Source organism: Alternaria hordeiaustralica, assembly GCF_023758085.1.
Source record: "Alternaria hordeiaustralica strain BMP 2776 chromosome Unknown scaffold_12, whole genome shotgun sequence".
NCBI classification, from domain to species: domain Eukaryota; kingdom Fungi; phylum Ascomycota; class Dothideomycetes; order Pleosporales; family Pleosporaceae; genus Alternaria; species Alternaria hordeiaustralica.
Window position 1 is genome coordinate 518,122 of NW_026056784.1, and position 18,130 is coordinate 536,251.

General features: G+C 54.6%; 5 protein-coding genes across 5 annotated transcripts; 3 read left to right on the forward strand and 2 right to left on the reverse strand.

Moving 5' to 3' along the window:
- Positions 1 to 2,284: 2,284 nt before the first annotated feature.
- On the forward strand, positions 2,285 to 5,139 carry ATG13 (autophagy protein 13; the record flags this gene model as incomplete). The annotated part of the gene is made up of 3 exons (XM_049389024.1): positions 2,285 to 2,518; positions 2,571 to 2,666; positions 2,716 to 5,139. The coding sequence occupies 3 exons, from the start codon at positions 2,285 to 2,287 to the stop codon at positions 5,137 to 5,139; spliced, it is 2,754 nt and encodes a 917-aa protein (XP_049243298.1).
- Positions 5,140 to 5,654: 515 nt separating this feature from the next.
- J4E84_006436 (uncharacterized protein) lies at positions 5,655 to 7,197 on the reverse strand (the record flags this gene model as incomplete). Its single annotated transcript, XM_049389025.1, has 4 exons — positions 5,655 to 6,662; positions 6,710 to 6,771; positions 6,820 to 7,004; positions 7,058 to 7,197. The coding sequence occupies 4 exons, from the start codon at positions 7,195 to 7,197 to the stop codon at positions 5,655 to 5,657; spliced, it is 1,395 nt and encodes a 464-aa protein (XP_049243299.1).
- Positions 7,198 to 7,459: 262 nt separating this feature from the next.
- On the forward strand, positions 7,460 to 8,479 carry J4E84_006437 (uncharacterized protein; the record flags this gene model as incomplete). The annotated part of the gene is made up of 2 exons (XM_049389026.1): positions 7,460 to 7,670; positions 7,731 to 8,479. 2 exons carry the CDS (start codon positions 7,460 to 7,462, stop codon positions 8,477 to 8,479), a joined length of 960 nt encoding a protein of 319 aa, XP_049243300.1.
- A 458-nt stretch (positions 8,480 to 8,937) lies between these two features.
- J4E84_006438 (uncharacterized protein) lies at positions 8,938 to 11,991 on the reverse strand (the record flags this gene model as incomplete). The annotated part of the gene is made up of 1 exon (XM_049389027.1): positions 8,938 to 11,991. One exon carries the CDS (start codon positions 11,989 to 11,991, stop codon positions 8,938 to 8,940), a length of 3,054 nt encoding a protein of 1,017 aa, XP_049243301.1.
- Positions 11,992 to 13,420: 1,429 nt separating this feature from the next.
- On the forward strand, positions 13,421 to 16,596 carry J4E84_006439 (uncharacterized protein; the record flags this gene model as incomplete). Its single annotated transcript, XM_049389028.1, has 5 exons — positions 13,421 to 13,424; positions 13,482 to 14,333; positions 14,392 to 14,544; positions 14,657 to 15,058; positions 15,284 to 16,596. The coding sequence occupies 5 exons, from the start codon at positions 13,421 to 13,423 to the stop codon at positions 16,594 to 16,596; spliced, it is 2,724 nt and encodes a 907-aa protein (XP_049243302.1).
- Between the last annotated feature and the right edge of the window lie 1,534 nt (positions 16,597 to 18,130).

The window sequence follows — 18,130 nt, forward strand, 5'->3', positions numbered from 1 at the left end:
TAAAGGCGCTGGCTGTAAAGCTGAGGACGACTCCGGGTAGGGGGACCGAACGCGACGGGTCGGCGGGGTGTGTGACAGATGTAGTCGTTGGTGGAGGTAAGACGTGTACGTGTTTCGGTATGCGGGTGGGAATGCGCGGGGGACGAGGAAGGAGCAAGGTGGCAAGTCGTCCGAAAGCGATTGCTGGTGGTTAGATTGAGCCTGCAAGAGGTGCGAAGTGGCAAAAGTCGACGATGGATTGCGACAAGCTTGCTGGGCAACGTGTGCGTTTGTGTTGGTTGTGGAAGGCGCAAGTGGCGGGGCGCGAAATGGGAGTGGGTTGAGGTGCTAGGTATCTATGACGAAACTACCGAGGCGATTGATTGTAGGGCAGTCGCTGAGTCGCGAGAGTGAGATGAGTCAGAATGAGACTGCTATACTTCCTCAAGCATCCGGCAGGCGCGATGAAGGGGTTAGTTATATGCGGCAGTCGCGAAATACCTTTCGGAGGTGCACTGCGGGCGCGTTGTGGGATGGCCATCTCGAAGCCATGGGGTTCCAGCCAATGGCGTGCGCCCTCCTCTCCACAAGCTGTGCTCGGAGGTCGACATTGCTTGCAACGTAAGCTCCTAGAGTGACTACAGTGGTTTGTGACTATGGCATTCAAGTCATGAGATGTCCGACCTCGGCTATGACATGTCGATGAGGACGCAGAGCTGTGGAGTGGTTCAGTGTTGCGCGCGATGAAGGCGCGAGCCCGACTATACTATATACCATGCACGGTTACTCCACACTGACTGGCGGTCAACCTGCCCTATATGACAGACTTCAAATTGGCGCTTGTAGTCACTGGAAGGGCCTCTCAGGCTTTGGGTGCACTTGGAGGGCGAGACTTGATTGTAAAAGAAACGTGAACCGCTGCAGGGCGGGAGCTAGCCTCTGGAAGCTACTCGGACCTAGCGATGAGTTCACGACCAGGGAGCTACGAAGAAGGTCCGAAGACACGGCGTCAATCACATCATCGAGCATGAGGTGATAGCACGTCTTGATAGCCACGCGTTCATGGGTGCCTTCGAAAGACGCGCCAAGGCCAGGCCGTAGATATCAAAAGCAAGTGATGATGCTTTGCAGTGCATATGCAGCTGAACAGCCACAGGAGGTGCTCTTGCATGCATCGACACGTCTGTTCGACATGGGTCGTAGGCAGCGAAGATACTGGTCTGCGCAGATGGACGTTCTGCGCAGACATTGACACGCAAGCTAAACCTTGTATGCGATAGATGGAGTGCCTGTTCCTGGCTCGCCGGCCATGACATGATGAAATCGGCACAGCGCGTCTCACCGGCAACGCGGTAGCACAGACGATAAAGCAGATCTTGTATGACCGGTCAGAGGCCAGAGGCTGTGAAAAGGCAAGGGAGGCGTCGAACGGTGGTGCATAGCCGGGCTCGCTAACCAATGAGGCAGTCTGTGCCAGGATAGCCGTCCACGTCGACTGGAGGGCGAGGGTGAATGCGCATGCGCAGGCCACGATGGTGGTGGTGGATGATGGCGTGGCCGCGGTCTCGATGTCGGAGGAGTGGTCCCAGCTCCCTGAGCCCGCCGAAGCTTCCACAACGAGTCACGCCAGTCACGGCTTGGACACTGCACACCTCCATCTTCCCCGGATTTGGCCCAAGTCAGATAGATTCCCTCATTGAGCACCTGCTGCTAGCTCCCTGCAGCTCCCGATAGCTTTATCTTGCCCGCCCGACTACTGCGCGGCTGCTGCGTCGTTTATCTCGTGCGCGAGCTTAGCTATCTTCCGCCCTCGTCATTCCACCACGGCCGCGTGACTGACTCCCGGCGCATGCGTCCCAACCCTCTCTGACTCTTCATACGCCATACGCCATCCGCCTGCCCTGCCTGATTGCCTGCCTCTGTCCAGGACTCCGCCGTAGCAGTTGTCGTCCCAACAGCTGCAGCCACCCTCACTGCGCCCTTCTACCTCCCAGCCGGGTGCTCAGCTTAACTCCGCTCATTGCCCCAGGCACGCATTCAACACAGCGCCAGCACCCTGCATATCATGGCTGCTGCCTGAGCCCTACCCGCCTGTTGAACCATCCCCCGCGTGCCCAAGTCTTCTGAGAGACATATCTGACGGCTCCTACGCGAACCTGACCCTGGCTGCACTCGTGATGGCTACGCGCATTCACCCTCGCCTGTTTCCGCCGCAACCATAACCGTCCTACTTCACTCGCCCGAGTCCCTCGCTGCCAGTCACGACACGCTCTCTTCCCGCCCGTACCTGCAGGAGGCCGCCGCCATGCACCCATACTCGCGCCCCTCGCCGCGGACAGCCTCGCCTGCCAGCAACCTCCAGACCAACCCCACACGAACCAACAACCAGCGGCATAACAGCCAGGACATGACGGCATACTCGACTACCCCGCCCTACAGCGACCGCGGTGCTGAAGAGTCGGAAGGCGAGATGATGTCGAGGGGAGAGCCCGCCTCCGAGTCGAGGGGGCAATACCACAAGGTCAACCAAGTCATCCAGGTACTTATCTTCTCCTCCCATCTGTGGCTGAACGCATACTCACTTAGACCAGAACTTCTTCACCAAATCAGCCCTCGCCATCGTATCTTCTCGCGTAACACTGCCTCCAGCATACAACAAGGATGGCAAGATGAAGCACAACAAATGGGTATGTGCTGCCTATCCCGCAACTCCACATTCCCACTGACATGCCATAGTTCAATGTCGTCCTCCCCGATAGCGATGTGCTCCAGCGCCAACTCGCCGAATGGAAACTCATGGATGCCGTGAACGGCCAGCATCCCTCACTATGCATCGACATCTACCTGGACATACAAGGCCTCGGCCACAACCAGTCGCTCGTCATACACGATGATGATGGAAAGAAGTGGGACGTCGCTGCAGCTCTCAGCTCTGCAGATGCGACCTCCCGATCGTCAGGCCGCACTGGCAAATCTACACAGGTTGTGCTCGAGCGTTGGAGGGTACACGTCGGAGACAAGAGCTTGGTGCAGCCTTCGGAGCTGAGCGAACCGCTTCCCAACGTGTACAAGAAGGCCGTCGTCACTTTCCGATCGCTGTTCGCTTACCTGCGCTTCATGCCTGCGTTCAGATACAACAAGGTGCTCGCCAAGCAACCCGCGAATTCACCTTCACTGAAGCTCAACTATCGCGTTTCAAATGGGGATTTCAAGAGCCCCAACGTCGACACCCTGAATCTGCCGCTCTACCCAACCGACCCAAACGAAAGGATCACAGACATAAACGACATCGAACCCACCAACTCCCCTGTAGGCCCTCTGAGTGTGACAGTTGAGTACCGCACCAACTGCGAGTTCAGCGTAGAAGACTCAGAGTCTCTTCTGAGTTCGCAGTTCCAGGGCCTGGACGACACTTATTTCGAGCAAAAGACACGCCAACTACCTGGATCACTTCCTGTAAATAAGATGAATGCGCAAGAGAGCCCCGATGTTGGACAAGCATACGGCAGCCTTTCAACGTTCCACCAAGTTGGTCCGCCAACAGGAACAAGCCCCATCTCAGCTCTTCGCGCAGCACGGGATATGCCGTCATCATCACCCATGGAGTCACCACCACAGAGGCTGCCACCCAACCATCGCACCGCCCAAGGCTCCAAGTCATCTCTACGCTCCGTGGATACGCCGTCATATCAGCGACGAACCTCGGTCTCTTTCCAGCCCTTCAAGGCTGGCTCACTCTCATCCTCGCCAGCCCTCGGTGTGCCCCCATCTCCCACCAGCTCAGTAGGAAGGCCCGGCAGCTCCCTTGGTCGAACCGCTACTCCCAACCCACTCACTCAACCGCGTAACCGAACGTCACTGACTGCCCTCCCTCAAACGGCGCTTCGGACACCTTCATTACCCAACGACAATGTCATCACTTCTTCTGCATCAAGTTCGCCAAAGCCTGCGCCCATCAGTCGCTACAGCAGTAGCTTCGGTCATAGGAGAAGTAAGTTTTCCACAGGCGGTGGCAGCAAAACAGAGGACGATAATCTCAGTAGTGGGAAGGGAAGCCTCTCCTCGTCAGCGCAACGAGGGTCTGACACCATGAATGAGGGAACAGGCGGCAGTTCAGGCGAAGTCAAGACGGATGATGAGAACATTTCCGACTTCCTGAAGCTTCTTGAATCAAAGAAGGATCTGAAGAGCTTCACACGGAGCGACCAATCCGCAAAGGCAGCCACCATGCACAAGACTACTGCTCAGCTGTCCAAGTATCAGCGGATGCGCGAGTCACATACAGGCCTTGCTGAATCGGTTTCTTCTTCCACCATGCTTCATCGCACACCATCATCCTCCAGTCGCCATCTATCTAGCGTTCCTGCGATGATAGGCGGCACATCGGTATCCACGGCGTCTTCGCCTGGCAAGCCAATCTCACCCCATACTCCGCATACACCAGCCATCCCGTCCCGTCTCAGCGCAAATAGCATTGCTGAATACGACCAACCTACACGCAGTCGAAGCCGCCCTGGTCGAAGGACGCGCGAGCACGATGTAGTCAACGTCGAAGAGCAGAGCGAGAGCGAGGATCAAAACATGAACGCCATTGCCATTCCAACTTCACCACGGCCGTGGCACTACACCCGCCGATCGAGTTCCGTCTCCCAGCAAAATAGAACACTACCTGACGACGAGCCCGACGTGTTCGGCGTCCGATCGGCCAGTCTACCATCGGAGGAGGTTGATCGCGCTAACGATCTGCATCGTCTGACCAGCGCAGGTCTTACGTCTAGTGGACTATTCGCGCAAACGGAGCTACTAGCTAGTGGCAATCGCGATAGCCAGACTGCTGATAACGATTCTCGCGACGACTTGCCCCGGCCGTCGTCCACTTCCAACATGGCCAAACGCGGCACCCAGGCTGGTGCGCGTGGTCGAGGCGGATTCTTCTCGCATAGCTCTTCCACCAGCCTCAGCACTGGCGGTACGAGCTCGACTGAACGTCAAAGTCGCTACAACTTTAACAGCCGCGCTGCTACGAATGTCGACGACGACGAACCTCTGCTCTTCCAGATGAGCGAGATTGGTGCCGGGGGCTCCCGACGCAGTCTTGAGGAAGCACGAGGCGGCACCAGTACAGGCAGCGGCGGAAAGCGTGGATCGTACTTTCGCTGAGCATTTTACTTTCAAAACAAACACGTCAAGCTTTTGCACTTCTCGATCTCTATTACAATCCTTTCCAATGGCGTTTCCGGGGCATGGAGTCTGGGATATCCTTCTATCATCCCTTTAGCGTTTTACATACGTTGTTGCGCATTTCCAACTTTTCGTTCTTTTCTCACTTATCAGATTGAGTACCCATGGCGGAATGGATGGACCCGGCGTTAAACAAATGCGTGTTTGTTTCTTTTTTTGTAAACGGCCGGGAAGGACATCTAACTCTCATGTAAGGAGTGGATCTTTATCTATGATTGTCATCAGTGTTTGATGCTCGGCGGGCGCGGAGTTTCTGGGATGGTATGGGATGGGCATGGATGGTATGGGTATGGATACGGTTTATCAGGGTAGCGCAGACCGTCTTGATTGGATCGTCTGCAGTATGAATGAATATGTTATCACTCCGCTCATTTTGTACTCGACTTTAAATTCCTGGGCGATGCAGTAGTGATGCATCTAAGTAGAGGTACTCTCTACTTCACCTTCTTCCCCTCCAACAAATCATCCAACCCCTTCAGCCCGCCCTCAAACCCGTCAAGATCATACTCCTTCGGATACCTCACAAGCACATCTTTCAACTCCCTTACATGCTCCCTCTGCTCAGCCGTCAACTCTTCCCAAACCCCCTCAAACGCATTCCGGATACTGGGTTTCTTCTCCTTCTCCGCCTGTTCGAACGCACTCAACACCTCTTTCCTCGTCGCACTCCTCAACTCCTTTTCTTGGGCATCGTCCCAGAGTTCGCGTCCTTCAAGCCACTTCCTAAGCCGTGTGATGGGATTATCGCGGCGCTTCCAGTCTTCGACTTCGACGCGTTGACGGTACGCGAAGGAGTCGTCAGAGGTGCTGTGGTGGCCTACGCGGTATGCCATCATTTCTATCAGGACGGGGCGCCCGCCGTCGTGGAGAGCGAGGCGTCGGGCTTCGGCTGTGGCGCGCCGGACGGCAAAGATGTCGTTGCCGTCTACGCGGAGAGTGGCGATGCCGTAGCCTGCACCGCGGGAGGCGATGCCGTCGCCTCGGTATTGGTCTGATGTTGGCGTAGAGATGGCGTACCCGTTGTTGCGGCAGATGAAGATGCAGGGGACTTGGCGGGTCGCAGCGATGTTAAGGGCGGCATGGAAGTCTCCTTCGCTGGCTGCACCCTCGCCGAAGTAACACACCGCGACCCGTGGCTCTGTCTCAGGGTTCTGCACATTCTGCATTTTGAGGGCGTAGGCGGCGCCTGCTGCGTGGGGGATTTGCGTTGCGAGGGTTGAACTGATGGTGTGGATGTTGAGTTCTTTGCTGCCGTAGTGGACGGGCATGTTGCGGCCCAGACCGTTGTCTTTTGCGTTGGCGAAGAGCTGGTTCATGAAGGAGGAGAGGGTGAAGCCGCGTTGGAGGTAGACGCCTGATTCGCGGTATTGGCAGAAGATTACGTCGGCGGGGGAGAGCGCGCTGGCGGAGCCGATGGCTATGCCTTCTTCGCCGGCGGAGACCTGGTTCTGTTAGTGTGAAGTTGAGAGATGGTTGGTGTTTGACGTACCATGTAGAATGATAGTCTTCCTTGCCGTTGCGCTTCAAACATCAAGAGATCCATTATGCTCACTGTAGCCTGTCAATGGGATGTCCACACGCAGTAACAGTCTCACTGACGCTTGACCATGTTCTTGTATAACGACAGAGCTTCCTCATCTGAGGTCTCCACGCCAACCTCTTTGTCTATGATCTCTCCATACTGGTTCATGACACGGTACGTGGATATCGCGGGAGCCTGAGCTGGTTGCATAAACTCCATAGTATTCGTGAACTCGCTGTTCAGCGCACCAGGAAACAACACTCTGAACATTATGTCAGTCTCCCATCCCAACGCAATCCATACACAAAAACTCACCTCTCAGCCGTAGGCGTCGAAGCAACACCCCGACATGACTGCAACGCCGTACCGACAACCTTCCTCGACCCATGAAGCCCTCCTTGCAGGCCCGAAAGCCTCTGTAACCGTAATATCCGCGAAGTATACCGGAACGACATAATTGACAATTCTACATCTTCAAAGCCAAACTGCGGGCGGGGGGGACAGCGGTATATCAATAATTCTGGGGAAGCATGCGCCTGGGGTAGGCGGCAAGCGTCGGCGTAGTCGACGTCAACCGCGGTCAAACAACAGCGGGCGGGCGCTAGCAAACTTCCGGTTGGTACGGCTGGCTGGGCTAGATGCGCGTGTCATGGCGCATGAATTCGAGAAAGTCGCCCGCCAAGCCTTGTCGAACAACAACCCACGACCAGCGCAAACATGCAGGCGAGCCGACAGAGGATAGGACGGCAATTGCTGGGCGGAAGGAAGAGCAGGGTGGCTAGGGAGCCGTACAGATGTTTCTCGTGCTCCATCCGACAAGCGCAGCAGAGCACGCCACCACCGAAGTCGCCGCAGAATGGCGGCAGCGGCCAGCAAACGACGCATTTTGGGTTCGAGACGATATCTGAGGCTTTGAAGGAGCAGAGAGGTATGTCAATTGCATTCCAACTCCCCCTACATGCCCGTTACTGACGGGAAACTCCAACAGTCGGCGCAGTATTCTCCTCCGTAGCCTCTTCCTACGACTCGATGAACGACTTCATGTCCCTCGGCATCCACCGCCTCTGGAAAGACCACTTCGTGCGAAACCTGAACCCGGGGTTGAACCCCCTCACCTCTCCCACCAGCCAACAAGGCATGTCCATCCTCGACATCGCCGGCGGCACCGGCGACATCGCCTTCCGCATGCTCGACCACGCCTCTACCATAAACCACGACCCACACACGCGCGTCGTTGTCGCAGACATAAACCCCGACATGCTAGCTGAAGGCCGGAAGCGATCTTTACAGACACCGTACGCGCGGTCTCCACGATTGGATTTCGTGGAAGCCAACGCCGAGAAATTGGACATGATACCCGACGCATCCGTCGACCTCTACACCGTCGCCTTTGGCATCCGCAACTTCACACACAAAGAAATCGCGCTGAAAGAAGCTTTCCGCGTTTTGAAGCCCGGCGGCGTATTCGCGTGTCTCGAATTCAGCAAAGTCAATAATCCGGTCTTTGATGCCGTGTATCAGCGCTGGAGTTTCGGTGCTATACCTCTGATAGGACAGGTGGTTGCCGGGGACAGGGAGAGCTATCAGTATCTTGTGGAGAGTATAGCGAGGTTCCCGAGTCAGGAGGAGTTCAGCAATATGATTAGGGAGGCGGGTTTTTTGGTGCCGGGCAAGGGGTGGGAGGATTTGACGATGGGGATTGCGGCTATCCATAAGGGGGTTAAGCCGAAGGTTTAGGAGGGTGAGGATATGGGTGGCGTAGTGTTATGTTTGTATGAATACACGAGTTGACAAGATGATCACTATTTTGAGACCCTGATCATGTCAGTTTCGCTGATATGCCATTATCCAAAATTCATCCATCTTTTTACATAGTCTTTTGTGACCATGACATTTCGGTTACGGTGTAAGAGAAGTAATTGGCCACGGCGTCAATCCCCCTTCGTTGCACCAACTCCGACATTCGCTTCCCGAATTCATTCCATCACACCGCAACACCGTTCCACCAGACCATCAAGGTACCTGAACACGCGAAGCGGTATACATCGGATAGCTGCCCTGTCCGACGTGTCAAAAGCTGTGCAAGGTGATGCACAGGCACGTCACATTCATTCAGTGTAGTGTTGTACTAGAAATTAATTGGCATTAGACTACTCCAATCTAATCCTTCGCCGAAGCGATTGACATAATGGTGACTATGTAGCATCGACCAGCCAGTCGGGATCAGCGTCTTCGTCTTCGGGGTCTTCCATCATGAGGGAGCCGGTTTCTGATGGGGATGAGGAGGGTGGAGAGGGCATTTCGGTGTCGGTAGTAGGTTTCGGGTCAAGGTCATCGGACTGCTCCGGGGGTGTAGGCTCTTCGAGATTTTCCAACTGCGCGTCGGTGGTGGGTTCTGCTTCTGGTATGGAACCTCCGGCGGTTTCTGCAGTTTCGTCAAGCTGCGAAGGCCCGGCATTGGCGTCTTTGGTAGTAGTGGAGGGGCCTGCTTCGTCTGGAGAGCCGTCACGAACGAAGCCTCCACCTTCTTCATCATCCTCCGAAGAGTAGATTTGACCATAGCTACTCCTACGCCGAGGGAGAAGTTGTTGCGAGTCTAGGATGGAACTTTCGAAGCTTTGATGTCGGTTTAGACTGATAGGCGCCGGACGGTCGGGTTCTTCTGAGATGAAACCGCCACCTCCATCGCCATCGTCTCCTTTATCATCCTCAGGCAGGAACCCGCCATCTCCGTAATCTTGCTCAGGCGGTTGGTAGCCACCCGCTGAGGGTTTTGCAACATCACCCTCATCAGGGAAGAAGCCTCCGGCCATCTCCTGTGCCGCTAACTCTCTGTCCTCTTTACTAATCTCATCTTGAACATCAATGGCCGGGCCTTTCTCGCCATCAATCTCGATAGCGTTGACGCGTTGTGCGATACGAAGGCCAAGGAAGAAACGCCTCCACAAGCGCAGAGACTCAACCCTTCGCGCTTCGGCTTCAGCTTCTTCTTGTTGGTGCTCCATTCCATCAATGACTGCCTGGACAGCATCTGCGTACTCTTGTGCAACCACGACACCCTGAACGATTGCTGTACCATGGCGACCCTTGAAGGAAAAGCCAGTAACAGCATCTGCATAGTCTACCCCAACGATACGCGCTGCTTTTGATGCGAGCTTGTGTCGGATATGCGTACCGCCGGGCGGACACATGGACGGGACGTAGAGGTCAAGATTACCATAGGCATTACGGGACACGCGCCCGCGGACAACGGGAGGAGGAATGTAGAGCTCGGTCTGGAACTCTGCAAAGAGCCCCGCACCAACCTCGTCAACTTGCTCGTCAACATCCATGTCTGCTCCAATCGAAGACCTTCTTCCTTTCTTGGGCTTGGCGCGTTTGAGTGGCTGCTCGCCGACTTTGACGTCCCGTCCCATACGATACCACTTGTCGGCTGTCCGGACTAGATGAACATTTGTGCGACGATAAATGGGTTCCATCTTTGGGTTCATGGCACTGCCGCAGTTGACCTTGCCGACCTGGTTCAAGGGATGTATCACTTCGTTATGCCTGAGATGACGCTCAAGAACGTAAACTGGGTGGCCTCTGAAGTCTTGCACGTTCTTTGGAATACCTTCGGCAGCTTCTTTGCGAGCCAAAGTAGCGTCTTCCATCTGGTCTCTGTCGAGAGTGGTTCCACGCTGGAAGAATTGCATCGCCCGTTTCCACCATCTATCGCCATCAGGGGTGATTTCGACACGGTATTTCCGCGTCTTGGCATTGTACGCTTTCGCGTATCTTCGGGTGACGTCTTTGGCAGTATAGTCTTCGTCAAACGCTATCGCGTAGGAGAGAATGTTCTGAGCAAAGTTAAGCGGTGGCTCTAGCTTCTCAGGCGAGTTGACGGTAAATGTAGAGTGTGTATCGATTGGAATCCATTTCTGGTAAGAAGGGTTGAGTACCTCCACCCAATACACTGGATACGGCGTGTGATAGGCTTTCTGTTTCTTGGGTGTTACACCTGTCTTGTTCAGAACAGCATGTCGCTCCCCCATCACACGCTCGAGTCTCGATAATTTCTTGTTACGCGGGCCCTGTGACTTGGTTTTCGTTGGACTGGGCTCTGCCGGCTTGTTGTACGGATCGACAACTATCGTGTTTTTCTGGGCGCTGGTCTTCTGCGGGGTGGCACGTTCGGCTGCAGAAGCAAAAGGTAATGGCTGTAGCGAGCAAACAAGCCTAACCTCAATACCGATGCCACGAAGAAGAGCGCAAAACAGTTGCGTTCCAACGTCCTGAGACCCTTGTAAAGTATGCGCTGCGGTGCGAAATTCATCCTTGTCCATAGGGTCATCAAGGTCGTCAAAGTCGGAGAAGGGTCGGATGGCGGCTTCGGCTTCAGCCCATCTAGGCTTGTACATGCCTTGAGCCGTGATTCTGAACCGCTTTGACCATAGTACCTTTAGCTCGTTCAACCCATCTATAAATTGCTTCGAGGCCGAGTACTGCGACAAGTCGGGATTGGGTACCAGATTGGATAGGGTCTTGGACGGCACAATTTTACGTAGCGTGCTCTGTACCCTCCTGTCGTTGCACCAGGCATTTCTGCGATGGACGTGGTAGAGTAGACAGAGAATGTGCATCTTGTGGATATCCAAACGTCGCTTCTTGTCTACCGAGGTTATGGCCCGCCGACGCACCTTCCTCCTTGTCCCAGTCTCCTCTGTCTTTTTGGCTCCCATGGTGATGTTGACGTCGCCAATCTTGGGTGCAGCCTCAACGCCTTCGTCGGGGTCATCGCTCTCGTCGCCGTCGGCAAGCGCGTCTTCCCATTCCATATCGCTGTCATCTGACTCGTCCGAGTCGATGATGGTCTGGCGCACTCGCTCGTTCGTACGCGGTTCCTCGTCAGTGACGGATTGGGCCTGAGCGATGGGCGGCGATCGCGTGTGCGACGGCATCTGGGATTGTGATGCAGCATCTTCGGCTTGGGACGGTACGGGTAGTGGCGACTTCGGAGCATCGGTCAGCGGTCGTCGTTGTCGTACGGGCTCAACATGGTGTTCCGGGCTTGGTTGTCGTCGTAGAGGCGCCGTTTTTCTCTTCTTGAGCGGCGGTTCGTCTGTGCTCATGGCCTGCTCTTCGCGCAGCATCTCCTGGAACACGGCTGGTACGCCTGCATCCTCCTGTTCCTTCTTGGCCCTCCGCGTTGACCGTCTTGGAGTAGCCGACTCCGCCGCCTTATGCGACCTTCCTCGCGCGCCTGCCATGTCTGCTGTCACCGGTAGAGTTGGCGCAAAGTGTGCGGATTCGATTGTGACGCTTGCGGTTGAGAGCTACACAGCGCAACAGCAACCACCATGGCTGCAATAAGCCGAGAGTAGATTGCGTGCAGATATCGCGATTCGTGAGTGTACTGCGTTGCGGCGGCCTGCTTGGAATGCTTCAGTGAAGGCTGACGGTGATGACGCAATCGTCCAAAAGCGCGCTATCACGTGTTTGGCGACCTAGCTTCGAGTCGAACCCTGGAAGGTCGCGTCACATCACGCTCGACCAAAGTCACCCCAAGATGCATCGCAAGGCCAATCCCACGCTCCACCCCATACAAGGAAGGAAAGGGACAGCTCTGCAGCCTAATTCAAGGTAGAAACAAGCAAAGTGGGTCATCTAACGTCAACGTGGGCTCTGAGATCTTCAGGTCTTTCCTTGCATGAGGTGGCTCCATGAAAAGGCACTTCCCATGCTGAACCTAGTATCTGGGACATGTAGTACAGATTGGCAGCCTTCATGGCTTTCGAGGTTGGTACCCGGATACTATGGACGTTACTACCGCGCGTAGCACAGCAGGCTGTCGCTCTTCCCTGACCAGCATACTTCCTCAGTCGCACCTGTATGCTTTGTGGAAGGCGTGTTACAGCTGTCAGTATGGATCTGGGACAGCTTGATAACCAGCCCATATCTATGGCCATTGATCGAGTAGGCTCGTACTTCCGAGCTGTTACCACAAAACCATACCCTGGAGGTATTCAGTGCGGCTTTACACTTCTACAGGATACCAGACAGCGCCTACCTTCAAAGTCGCTTTTGTATGAGGCGGGTTTGGCGACACGCTCCTTCGCATTGCAAGGTTCTGTCTGCTTGACCGTACCTCGTTGCTACCCTCAACAGGACTTGCGCCTACTACATCTACGTGACCGTATGTCTTGTTATCTCCCAGCCTGGTGGAGCTCCCGGACGCATCAGCATCATCAGAATCATCAGCATTATCAGCTTCACCAACATCAGTAGCAACACCAGAAGCATCTATCACTATCACAGCAACTCATCATGGCCATGTCTATGAAGCCCACCGAGAATGGCATTCCACGCGCTCATATTCTGGGTCTTCCATTCACGGTTGACCGAAGCTCTCCGAAGCTGCCTACGGTCGAGCCACAGCCTGTTGCATACCCGCCGCGAGCACCGGAATATACAGGCTCTCAGTACTCTGAGGCGGTGGAGGAGATAAAGGTTCCCGCGCCAGATTCAGTCCATCTCCCAAAGAAGCCACATCACCGTCCATTTGGCGCGATTTCCAGCTGCTGCTCGACCAGTCGACCTCACACACATCCTGCGACGGCAACGGTACATGCACACGGCGATGCGCATAACGAAGAAGAAGTCCCAGCCTTGGAGAGCCCACATACCCAATCTCACGCCATGGGTATTTGCTGCTCGGGGTCTCCCCGTCCAAGTGAGGACTCTTCGCTAAAGCATCTAGGTGACGTTGCGATCTCGAGCGAACAAGAGGACGTTGAGCTTGGCCCTTCAAATTTTGAGCGAGTCGTTCTCCGAATCGATGGTCTCAAGTGCGGATGCTGCGAATCAGGGCTTTCGCGGGCGGTTGGCCGCATCCCTGCCGTTAGGAATTTTCAAGTGAACACTGTCTTAGCTCGGGTCGAGCTAGAGTTGGATACCAATCGGCTGTCCGTTGACAGGATTATCGAGCTACTGGAAACGAGGACTGGATACAAATTCGAGGAGCAGGTGGCGGTTTCTGGTCAGGTTTTAGAGTTTATCATCACCGATCCCAGGCGTTTGCAGCATGCCGTCCAACCACGCGGCGTCACACGTGTCGAGGCCCCCGAACGAGCACCATGGCGTCCTTTCGGCTTGTTGAGTGGGCGCAAGGGCTTAACGCAGAAGAAGACGGTCGACGCCAACGGAGATCCCGGTGCCGAGGATAGCCCTCGCGGAACCTCGAAGCTACGTATACCACCGACCAAGATATATTACGACGCGAACGTCATTGGAGCCCGAGACATCTACGAACACTACCTCAAATACGATCCCGATCTAACTCTAGCACCACTAGTGGCAGACCCAGGGCTTGATCTTGGAGCCAAGCAGACCAGAAGAGCCCTGAAATGGTTCCTTCCCACACTGGCTTTCACTCTCCCCGTCCTCGTCTTCGCATGGGCGCCACTTAACCACGACAACCCCACTTTCGCCCACATCTCATTGGCTCTGGCTACCCTCGTACAGCTAATCGCCTTCTACCAGTTCGTCCCGAGCGCCTTGAGATCTCTCTATCATTCTCACGTATTAGAGATGGACTTCTTGGTGACATTCAGTACGCCAGCTTCAAACTCCATGCTCAGAATACGTTTGCTGACTACATACTTCCATAGGTACCACGATGGCGTACGTTTTCAGCGTCGTATCCTACAAGTACCAACTTGATGGTAGGCCACTAGAAACTGGATCATTCTTCGAGACGTCTACGTTGTTGGTCTCGCTTCTCTTGCTGGGCCGCTTCATCAATGAATACGCCCGTTATCGAGGTAAGTGAAACGATATCTTATCATCCAGGATCCTGCATCGCCTTTAGATATTGTGATCATGAGTTTTACTACCGATCTAGTCTCCAGGACACATTCTAATCTTTTCTTGCAGCTGCGAAGTCGGTATCCTTCAGATCGCTCCAAGTCGACCAGGCAATCCTTGTGCAGCAGACCACGACGTCGTGGGCCAACGCAATCACGAGCAGAATAGACAGCAGACTACTACAGTACGGTGATTACTTCTGCACACCACCGCACACCAGGATCGTGACAGACGGCGTGGTCGTATACGGAGGCTCCGACGTCGACGAATCAATGATGACGGGTGAATTCAAGCCGAACGCGAAGGGACTCGACTCGGAAGTCTTCGCAGGCACCAACAATGGAGACGGTCAGCTCATCGTGAGCTTAACCAAGCTGCCTCACGAGAACTCGGTCCAGCAGATTGCCGCCTTGGTAGAAGACGCTGAGTTGACGAAGCCGCGAGCACAAGCACTGGCTGATCGGGTCGCTGGTTGGTTCGTCCCCGCGATGGCTTCCATTGGGCTCACGGTCTTTCTCATCTGGCTATTCGTTGAGCGATACCACAACACAAAATCCTGGAGGGTACGGTATCCGTCCCGCGTATATTCTAAATCTCTAGCTAACTGTTTTTCAGTATGCGTCCGCCAGGCTCTACTCCGCGGAGGCAGATTCAGATCAGCGTACTGACGTGTGAGCAGAACCGCGGTACTCACAGCCATTACCTATGCCATCGCCACCCTCATCGTCTCCTGTCCATGCGCCATCGGTCTTGCCGTACCCATGGTCGTCCTAATCGCAGGTGGTGTGGCCGCACGGCACGGGATCATCTTTCGGGACCCTCAAAAGCTCGAGATCGCACGCAACGTCACCGATGTCATCTTCGACAAGACCGGTACCATTACCACAGGAAGGCTTGAGATCATTGGTCTCCCTATGCATCGCAACACGGACCACACACTCATGAAGGGGCTGTTACTAGGCCTTGTGAAGGACATCAAGCACCCTGTATCCATCGCGATCACCCAGTATCTGGAACGTGACATACTCGCCCACAAGAACTTTGAACCTCTTCAGGTCAAAAACATCACCAGTATTCCTGGTAAAGGCGTCCAAGGCATTTGTGCGAAAACTGGGGTGGAGATTCGCGCAGGTAACGCAGAATGGCTTCACATCAACGTCATTGGACAGGGGAAGAACACAGCATGCTACTTCACCTACGGCGGCGATCTTCGCATGAGCTTCGAACTCCTGGATCAACCCCGGCCTGAAGCAATAATGGTAATTAAAGAACTCCACGCTCGAGGAATAAACGTACACATGCTCAGTGGCGACAACGACGGGGCTGTCAGCGACGTGGCGACAACCCTATACATCGACGAGGCGAATACAAAGGCTCGATGCACACCCGAAGGAAAGATGCAGTACATCCGTGATCTCCAGGACTCACGCAAAAGATCCATCGTCATGTTCCTGGGAGACGGGACGAACGACTCTGCAGCGCTCAAACAAGCCGACGTAGGCGTGCACCTCAATGATGGTTCCGACGTTGCGAAGTCCGCGGCTGACGTTGTTCTCATAACGACCCGACTACACGACGTTCTCATCCTACTTGACATATCGCATGCGGCATACCGACGTATCTGCTGGAACTTCAGTTGGTCGGCATTCTACAATTTCTTCGCCATCATCCTTGCTGCCGGCGCATTCGTCAAGCTCCAGGCCAACATGAGGATTACACCGCAGTGGGCGGGTCTGGGCGAGCTCATCAGTGTCCTACCGGTGGTTCTTATCGCATTCCAGATGCGCTTCCGCAACTATGGGAAACCGTACGGAGCGATGGAGAGGACGTATCAGAAGGTTGAGGCGCCGAAGCGCGAGCAGCGACGTAGTCGCCAGAGTGCTAGTTCGGCGAGTGCTGGGTGTTGTGAAATGCCCACGTCGACTTTGGCACATGTTGACGCTATTACGGGTATGAGTGAGAAGCGTGGGCTTGGGAAGATGGCGTATTGGCTTTCTTCGAGACGATGATTATCTTACTTGTTTTGCGTTTGGAGTTCTGTTGGGGGTGTAGGGTGAATGGGAAGCGCGTAATTCATCGTTCTTGTCTCCTCCTCATGCCTATTCGCGCTACTTTCTACGTGCACCACTCTATTGATTCCTGGAAATGAGCCCTGGAGTATACATCGCACTTTACCACGACATATCACAGACTGAACAGTGTATACCTTTAGGGTCGGTGGTGACACAAAACAAGTGAGTTCATGTTATCTGTGACACGCTGACGCTAAAGCCGCCGCTGCCTGCCCATTCCACAGTCATGCTTTCCTGTTCTCAACACTGAAATCTAAGACACCTCCCAACTAATCGGGGCTCTCACACACAACCAACAAGCTTAGGCGAAGCGCCGAGGAACCGACAGTAGCCCCAAGATGCGATGCGGATAAGATTCAAGTGAAGGATCAATGGTGCTGAGGACGACCAAGCCGGCTGAATTTGCTCCAAAGTGCTTCACAGCATAGAGGCGTTTTCTCGGCACGTTGGGTGGTGTAGCGGCAGTTGCACAAATCTTGATCGGTACAGTCTTTGTCTTGAGGCAGGTTGGCTTCTATTGGTTGGCGTAAATGGTCCCGCGAAGGTTTCTGGTCGAGTCTAGGTAAAGCTGGGTGGAATGTACGGTTCGCTACCCAGATACCGCTCTCATTCCCCACACCTTCTCCGCGCCCATTACAGCGCGTTTGCATGGCTTCAACGGATAGGATGAACGCAATGATAGGCCAGCTAGATGACGAAAGAGGGGGGTGTAGAGAAACAGTGGCGCATATTGTGAGAGCGTTTGCGCACGCGGCGCTCATGTGCGACTTCAGTCAGCCGGAGAAGAGGATATGCGACGGCTGCGGTCATTGAAGCCTACCTTGGTTCACATCCCTTATTCAAGTCCCTTCTCTTACATACTTGGTATATAACCTTGCCGTGGGATATCCGGCCAAGGCTTGTCATACACTTGGTGCTGGGCATACAGAGATATAGGTATAGACTTACCAGCCGCTTATCCGACTTAGCAATGGCGACTTACATTGGTACGTGCTCTTGCTTCAGTTTCGCTGTGAATTTTCAGGATTCTCTACGCAAAAGATGCGGATGCGCAAAAAGCACCAAGAGATGTCGCAATCCTGGGGGCTACCCCAGACTTTATACATCCCCTGACTGATCCACACCCCGGTCGCATCACCCCAGATGTTCCGCACAAGGATTCCATCATGCACACATCACACCACTTTACTAACCTCCCAACGCAGAACCCCTCGCGCACCTCCTCACCGGTAACGCAACCTATCGCACCGACACCACAGCCCTCGATCCCAACGCCTTCACACTTCTCGCCCAAGGTCAAGCTCCCGACATTCTGTGGATTGGCTGCGCAGACAGTCGCATACCCGAAACCACTGTATGTCACTGCAAGCCTGGTGAGATCTTCGTGCACCGCAATATAGCGAATACGGTGCATCCAGATGATCTTTCAGCGGCGAGTGTAGTAGAATATGCGGTCGTGCATTTGAAAGTC